Genomic DNA, 8,991 nt, shown 5'->3' on the forward strand with positions numbered 1-8,991 from the left:
TTAAAATTCATTTAATTTACAAACCTAAATGTATAAATCAAACATTCATAACAAAGGCAGGACTATGGAATACAAATGAAACTACTTCTGTAGCTCACTTTGAATTCAATTCCATATTTTTTGTAGTTTGTATTTTTTGTAGTTGTTAAAGAATTAAAATTACCACAATTATGGGCAAAGGATTAAATTTAGGTTTATCCCTAGTTTGTTTGGTATGTATCCATTCCTAAACTTTGATGGATATCCAAAAGAAAAAAGGATTTAGAAAGTATATAATCTTTTACTAGTCTTCCAAATTAAAGATTTGAAAGTGAATGGTTATCACGGTGATACAATACTTGAATTCATTTTCTAAGACACTGAATCTAAGGCATGAACTGTCTTTATGAACAAAAATAATGAAAGTACTTTATCATCATGCTCACCTCTAATGCATAACGACACCTTTTTTTTTTTTTAAAGATTTTATTTATTTATTTGACAGAGAGAGAGACAGCGAGAGCAGGAACACAAGCAGGGGGAGTGGGAGAGGGAGAAGCAGGCTTCCCGCCGAGCAGGGAGCCCGATGTGGGACTCGATCCCAGGACCCTGGGACCATGACCTGAGCCGAAGGCAGACGCTTAACGACTGAGCCACCCAGGCACCCGCATAACGACACCTTTAAAAAATATTTAAGGTGCACTATTTTATGTGTTTACTTATAAAAGCTCTCGTTCCATAAAGGCATTGATGGAGCTCCCCGTCTTCTTTATTCTCAAGTTGAACTAGATAGAACACATACCCTAAAAAAGAACCTAAGAAATCCGATCTACCTCCCCACACAGATTAAAATCTACACTTTAAATAAAACGAACTGCACTGTTTTAAATTCTACGAATAATCTTCATAAAATAAAAAGGCTCTTCTAAAGCATTCTTCTTGAGGATCATACTAAATAGTGTTTCTTACACAGATGGAATACTGTTACCAAATAGCTGCCAGGAAGGAGGAGGGAGGGGGGGCGGGAGAGAGGAGAGTTGGGGAGATAGACAGAGGTAGAAAAAAGACATGTTTCTTATTGTTTCTATTTTTGAGAAAGCCAGGAGAGACCCAGCGCAATGTGTCCCATCATTCGTCAGCCAACTTTGCCCTTTCCTGAATTAGCTGGTTATGACAGGAAAGTCCAAGTAATTTTCTCAGCTTTCCACATTATTTTATAGGGATAGAAATGTACCCTTACAAGGTCAGGACATGAATTTTCAGGGGCTCATACACAGTTTTCAAAATGATAATCACTGGAGAGTGTCAGAATGTGGTTTTTAAATGTCTGACATTTGTTTCACTATATGAATACAAAATACCAGATAAATACCAATAAAATTGGGGATTAAGAAGTACAAACTTCTAGTTATAAAATAAGTAAGCCACGGAGATGAAAAGTACGGCAGAGGGAACATAGTCAATAGTACTTTAATAATGTTGTGCGGTGACAGATGGTGACCGCACTTCTCATGGTGAGCACCGAGTGACGTACAGAACTGTTGAACCACCATCTTACATACCTGAAACTAATATAACACTGTATGTCAACTATGCTTCAATAATTAAATAAGAAGAAATTAAAATTTTAAAAATTAAAAAAAAAATACATACCTGCCGGCTGGCGTCCTTAGGTCCTAACTGAAGTGCCCAAGCCGAGACAACATTAAAGCCTTTGACAATCAGGGAATCCGGGAATAATGAAGCCAAATATTCAGCATTGGATTCTGGGTATTGGTTTATCCTCATATTATTGCTCACATCAATCAGGATTTTACCCACAAGCAGATGTCTCAGGTCCCAAAGGGAGGTGTAATGTTCTCTATGTATAGCAACAAATATTATATTTGTTTTTGTGAGAGCATCTTCATGATGAGTGACATCAACCACATGAGGGAAAAATTCGGAAGCAAACTTGGGATTTCTACTTCCTATAACCACATGATAGCCACACCTAATAAGTCGAATCGTTAGCGATTTGGCAAAATCCCCACTTCCAATTACACCCACAGTGACCTTCCTTGCATCTTTGATACCATTTATGCCATTCGGCAAAAAAGTTTCGCTAAGGTTCTTAGGGCTTCCCATCATAGAGATCGATTCCATGATACGGGCTCTTTCAAGATCACCAGAGAAATCCTAGGGGAGAGAAAATAAAATCATCAATTACCTATTACCAAGCATTCATCCACTTCCAGACATTATAATAACACCCCTCATTTCTAGAGGTAAAATATTTTGGCAAGCTATAAAAACCTTGAACCCAGCCAGACATAACTTGTAAGCTAACAAAGGATGTCAGAGTAGAAAAATGAACTGTCACAAAGTTGATATCCTAAAGTGGGGCTTCTAAAATTTTAATGTGCACATGAATCACCCGAGAATCTTGTTAAAATGCAGATTCTGATTCAGTAGGTCGGGAGTGAGGCCCGACAGTCTTCCTTTCCAACAAGGTCGTGCCAACGGCTGCTGGTCTCCAGACCTCTCTTCGAGAAGCAGAGCACAAAAGGCAAGAGACTCAAGTTTTCGCCTAGAATTTTTTAAAAAACACAGTTCTACCAAGTGATTACCCAGATCAGAGGCAGCCAGTCAGAAATGCCATTAGAGGTGGCAGGGACTGCGCTAGCATGTGAGGGTATACATGACAAGAGAAGACAGAAAAGCCACCAAAAAACCCTATTTAAAACTGGCTAGAATCATTCGGGGTGGAGTCCATAAATTATCCTAAATACCTCAATAGCTAATGAGTGACCTTATTTTTAAATGACAGTAAGATAGACCAGTTAATAAAAAATGAACCCCTCCCCGGCATTTAAATAATATTTTAAGAAAAACAGACTTTAAAATATAACAGAGGATTAATTAAATACCACTGACTTCTATCATTCATGATAGAAGGGATATTTCTCAAGAAATGATATTTCTTGAGAAAGTTCTCCAATGAAAATGGGATTAGCAATGTTTTTATGGTCTTAAATTACACAATACTTATGAAATCTTTTTCTTCCCCTTTTATTTGTTGGCTTCATAGAATACGATGCAGTTATTTTTCCTGAAAAAATCTGTCAAATTCTCTTTTACTTAAGTGACTAACATCGGAAATGTTGATATTTGTAATAACTTGCTCAAGAAAACACATCAGATGGCCATGAATCAGTGTCGCTGTTGGATCTGAACAAAAAATACTCTTCCGTTCCATCCCCATTGTACAATTTCTTTTATGCTTACAGCAGATGTGGGTCACCACAGAGGATTTAATGGATTTTACAGGAACAGGTAGAATGCTTCAAAAAACATGTTTTGGGGTTTTTTTACGAAAGTTAGAATTTAGACTAGACACAGAAAAACTCAACTTTTTACCCTACAAATGGATCACAATGATCACAATGACTCCAAAAAACCTGTAAGTTCATCTTTAGAAAAACAATAATATTACCTAATACTCATAAAGCACATTCTATGTACCAGCTGTTTGTGCTGTTTGTGTTAACAGACTGAACCCCACGACCGCTCTATGAGATAGGTGCTAATATTGTCATGCCCATTTAGAAGATGAGGAAACTGAGGCAAGCAGAAGGTAATTAATTAATATGTCCAAGGTGATGAGTGCGAAAGTCGGGGAGCCAGGATTAGAGCCCAGGCAGTCCAGCTAAGGCACGTGTCACTTTGGTGCAGGTACAGAATTTAAGGGCTTTTTCTTTAGGGGGGTGGGGGGACAAGCTGGAACAGTGATGGTTGTGCTCAGGTTAGTATATTCTCCTTCTCTGACCGTGGTTCACTCCTCAGCATTAGCTAGTGATCTTAATGTCTAACTCGGATCCTGGGAAAGGAGAAAACGCACTATTTTTGAATCTATTACACGTTGCATTTCACACTTTTCAAGACAGAAGGGGTGGTAATTATCTGCTCCCCATGCACTCAGAAGGCCAGGCAGAGGTCAGAGGCGCTGGAGTAATACAAAACATCAACATCCTCTTGGAGAGATCATGGGCTATCTTAGGAATCAAGAGGAGTTAAAGGAACCAGAAGTCATTAAATCAGTGCTCATTTCATTCAACGATCCAAGGTGACCTGGCCAACGTACCCCTAATCATATATGTTGCCTAAGGGGGAAAAGAGTTACTAGACTCACACACAGGAACCCAAGTGTCCTGCCTATATCCCAGTCCCGAGTTCTGAGTAGAGATTGTGGCATCTCCCAAATTGCCCCACTGGCTTTCAAACACACAAGCAAGAGCATGAAGCTTGCTGACTCTGCCTGGTGCTCTGGGAGTCACAGAGGATCCCATCACTTGAGTAAGTGGAGAGGCAGAATTGTAGTCTCAGAGCTACTAAAGCAGTGGTTCTCAGCTCTAGCTGCACACTGCAATGACCCAAGGAGCTTTAAAACACAGTGATACCTAGTCACCTCCACCCAGATTTGTGTTTAATTGCTCTGGAGTCCAGCTTGGGCATCAGGATTTTTTTTTTTAAGATCATCGGGTGTTCTAACGTGGCCACGTTTGAAAACAACTCTACTAAACGATTCAGGATTCAAACCAATATTTAGTTTGGTATTTGGAAATAACAAATGTGGCATTTTGATCCTCATTTATGCTCATTTTTGCATTGTTGTTTGTAATAATGAAAAATAACACTAGCCAGAGAGTAACAGTTGCCCCGAATGCGGGAAGCTGAGGAACGTGTGCTGCCCCGCCCCTTCTCCTCCTCTGGCAGGAGCAGTGTCAGAAGGACCACTCACTATTTTGCAATATCCCTTTCTCCGCTTTCTGGAAAGGTCAGTACCACTCCTTAAAATGTGTCATCCCACTGCACAGCATACTTTGTTCCTGTTGTTTCATAACATTCAGAATGGTCATAACATCCCAGAATGGTCCAGCAATGGTATCTTTTCTTTCTGTCTCACAAGGGACTCCAGCTCTCCAGGCATCAGAGGCCCTGCTGATTGGAGTGGATGGGTTTCCAAGTGGACTGTCTTGCTCTAGAATGCTGCCTACCAAATTTCCATGTGAATATGAGATCTTGTTAAAATGCACATTCTGATTCTCTACGTCTGGCGTGAGGCTCAAGATACTGTTTCTCCCAAGCTCCCAGGTGATGCCCCTGGTCCTAGTGGTTCATGGGCCACACTTTGACTAGCAAGGCCCCAGAGTCTCTCTACCTTTTCATTTAATGCTATTCCCAGGTAATACAGACGAAAGAATTGAGAAGACTATGACATTGAGGGGAAGTTTTGTTTTTGAGGTATTGAGGAGGAAGGACAGGCTGAGGCTTCTGAAATCTTGTTTTCTGAGTCTGTTTCCTCTGTCACATGGGAAACAAAGAGGTTGTACTTGACGCCTGCAGTCCAATACTAAAACCCTTTTGTTTCCAAGTCTTAAAGCTATATAATAATAGTAATATCACTTTATATTTAACACTGTGACACTTCAACTTTATGAGCTTAATTTAAAAGTGTATTTAAGTAGCACATGGGTTCCTTGAAATTTCAAGGTCACAGTTTTCTTGAATGGCCATCTGACCTGCTGTTTGCATTTAATACTTCAAGTATTAAATCATCAGGGTCAAAGAACTGGATTATACTCAGCTACATGGCCTCCTAAGATTTTGTTTAGAAGGGTTTCCTTGACATTCCTCTGGCTGAATGGCAGCTGTTATGCTATATAAATAGAACCTAATTTGTTTCACATATAAACATCTAGGGCATTAATTTGTCCTCAGAGATCTGGATGACATCTACAACCTGATGATTTAGATAGGTTATCAAGAAACTGTAATCCCCCAGAGCCACAAGGATGGGGTAGGTGTATTTTTGACTTTGCAAGGCCACATCTGAACCTTTCTTCTCCTTTCCTACGGACACTCAGCTCCTTTGAGGCTCGTGGCACCTCGTAAAACCTCCCTTTAAGCACTGTTGTCCTCTACAGACTTCTAGCTTACTCTATCACTAGTGACTTTGACAAACATAGTCTTACACACATAGTCTTCCTCTCTGGGCCAACCAACAGTTGTCATCCTTCTCCAGGATGTCTTCATTCAAATGGATAAGGCGTTCATCCTCATGGCCTCTTGTTTCCATCAGTCATTCATCAAAAACAATGAATCTCTGCTCCACCCCACTCAGTCATTCACTTTCTGACATCTCCAAACACCATCTCGGAGCCTTCCAATAATCTTAGTCAAAGAGTTGCAGTGATAATTCAAGTCGGCCGAAGAAAGCTGATGCACTGATCCACTCTTTTCTCACTCTCCATCAGCCTCCTCCTGGTTTCTCTTTACCCACCCTAGATTCCACAGCATATAGTTATGGTCACTTGCTTAAAAAGATCAACTCTTGTTAAGGACTAAATGCTTGTGTTCCCACCCCCACCCCCCACCGCCTGCCACCTTGAATTCTTATACTGAAATCCTAACTCCCAATGGAAAGTATTAGAAAGTGTGGATTTTGGAAGGCGATTAGGTCATGAGGGTAGAACTCTCTTGAATGGAATTAGTGCCCTTATAAAATAGACCTTAGAGAGCTCTTTCTCTCTTTCTCCCAAGTGAGGACAGCAAGATGATAGTCTATGAACCAGGATATGGGTCCCCACCAGACACTGAATCAGCCCTGTAAATAAGATGCAATAAATATTCTTTGTTGTTGAATGTATCAAAAAAATGTGAGGACCAAAAGACATGTAATAGGTCTACAGGTAAGATCCCTCTCTTTGCTGATCAAGACATGGCAGGCCAAAGTAAGTGATATGTCAATGTCATGGTTACTGGCTGAGCACTGAATAAACGCCTCTCCTGATGTCCTGATTGTGTCCTTTTTGGAAACTGCAGTCCTACTCTTTCCAACTTCTGAGGTACCCTCTTTCTCACCTTTCTTACTCATTTATGATCCTTTCTTTAAAATTGTATTTGCCTTCATCTGTGCTACATTTTCAGTATTAAAATATAATTACACTCATTCACTACAAGTATATTTCCCATGTCACCAGTAAAACAAGAAGTGGCTTGAATACAGCTTTTCATTTCCTTTTTGTACAATTAGCTCAATTTATCATTGTTTATACTGTCTCAACCCCCCCCCCCCCGCCAAAAAAAAGACTGACTAGCTAAATGAAAGAAACCGCAAACCATTTCTAAATAGCCTGCAAAATACCTAGGATGAGTATTGTTCTTCTGTAAATAGCTTTTAAGCTTGGAAACAAGAGAGGGAGAGATGCAAGGTAAAAAAAATACAGACTCACCAAAAGAAAAAAAATAAACAGAGGAGATCAACACAACCAAAAAATAATAAAAGTGGAAAGACTGTGTGGGGGGTGGGGCCGGGCAGGGAGGCCTGGAGGAGGTGTTTTGGAGAGAATTTTAAGGGTCCCCAGGAGTGGGGCTGTTACTGGACTCAGTCTTAATCCTGAGGGTGGGGGAAGGGGCAGGAGTTCAAATTCTACTTCTCCCAATTTCACCCACCACAGTGATGAGTGATAATTAACCATGGCCCGGAATAAGTTTTTCCATCTAAAAAACGAACTGCCTGAGGAGTAAAAACTGACACCAATCCTTCTCCAAGGGGTGGGGAAGATAATAAACGGAAATCTCTGGACAAAATTTTATCTCTCTGCTCTATTTTAAGAGCAAGATTTTTAGGGCATAATTTTCAACAAGTTTTGGCTGTGGCTGAACACGGGGCACAAAGATAATTTAGGACACTTCAAAGAAGAGGCCAATTACCTCCTAACACATAATGGCCTTAACACACCAGGGTCGCATAATTGGCTAATAAACAAAATGACTACTAGAAATACTTTTTCGCAAAGCAGCGCTGCATGATATTCTGTGAGGTGCGCTGCCTGAACCCAAAGTGGTAGCTAGACTATTAGGAAGGCGAAGGTAACCTGCCCGTCCTTTTCCTGTGGGGCACATCCTACCTGGGACGGTGTCTCTCCTGGCCTCCGTTCTCCTGGGCCCAGCCTCAGGACTTTCTGGGGAGCTCGCGGAAGACCAAGAGGAGTAGAAGGCGCAATCGGTGGAACAGACACCCTTCCCCCGCCTTCCCACTCCCCACCTCCCGGTGCCTGGAGATGAGGACGGACGCCCGCAGAGGGCGCGGAATCCGGGGAGGACCCAGGCAGCGTGTGGCGACGACTGCATCTTGACCCTCAACCCCGCCGCCGCCACCTGGTCTCGCGCTGCTCCCCGACCCGCTCACCTCTGCGCCCCCCACGCCGGGCTGGGGCGAGCCTGGCGGCTCTCCGGGCGCAGCGCCCACTCCCCCAGGGGCCCGCCGGGGCACCAGGGCCTAGGGACCGCGCCTCCGTCGGGCGGCTGCAGGGTGGCTGCCGCGGCTGTCGAGCTCCGGCTGCTTCCCCGCCTCCCCAAGCTGGATCGCGTATTGCGGGAGAGGAGGAGGAGGAGGAGGAGGAGGAGGAGGGAGGCGCGCGGAGGCCGGCCTCGCAGTGACGCGCCGCTAGGGGCTGAGCGCAGGGAGGGCGCGGAGCCCCGAGCGGGCCCGGGAACGCCGACCGGAGGGCCGCGCGGGTGGAGGTGGGGAGCGGTGCGGCGCCCGGGAGCTCGGAGGGGCCCGGAAGGGGGGGCGCAGAGAGAGCTGGGGGAGGACCGTGAGTGCCTACCCGGGCAAGCAGTGCCGCGGGGAGCTCGGCTGCTTCGCCCCAGCTTTGAGTATTCCCCGGCCTGGGAGCTGCGGAGTATTCGCCGCTTGCCTGCGCCCCGCACCCCGCCTTCAGTCTCCGCAAGGCTCCCCCGTGGTTCCTTTTGAAGCAGCTCTAGAAAAATCAAGCCCACTTCTCTACTCCACTGCTTTTGTGCTGCGTAGTCGCCTTTCCACTCTACACTTGGCTTTTTATTACGCCGTGCCCCATCCCCTCCCCGATCCCTCTTCCATACTCTCAGCTCCTGACAAGTCTCCAAGAAACTGCGCTTTTTTTTCCTCTACGTGTTCTTTTCCTCACCTCTACCCACCCAAACCAT

At 43.7% G+C, this 8,991-nt stretch overlaps 1 protein-coding gene across 1 annotated transcript in view; it reads right to left on the reverse strand.

Moving 5' to 3' along the window:
• The window catches only part of STEAP2 (STEAP2 metalloreductase), a 19,804-nt gene extending 11,427 nt beyond the window's left edge, over positions 1–8,377 (reverse strand). The window contains exons 1-2 of the mRNA XM_031030444.2: positions 8,213–8,377; positions 1,633–2,157 (exon numbers count right to left, since the gene is read on the reverse strand). Coding sequence (XP_030886304.1) covers positions 1,633–2,124 — 492 coding nt within the window. The 5' untranslated portion in view covers positions 2,125–2,157; positions 8,213–8,377. The remainder of the gene's footprint in view (positions 1–1,632; positions 2,158–8,212) is intronic.
• Positions 8,378–8,991: the final 614 nt, after the last annotated feature.

The sequence above is a fragment of the Leptonychotes weddellii genome, chromosome 12 (genome assembly GCF_054177405.1).
Source record: "Leptonychotes weddellii isolate Sample4059 chromosome 12, ASM5417740v2, whole genome shotgun sequence".
Taxonomy (NCBI): domain Eukaryota; kingdom Metazoa; phylum Chordata; class Mammalia; order Carnivora; family Phocidae; genus Leptonychotes; species Leptonychotes weddellii.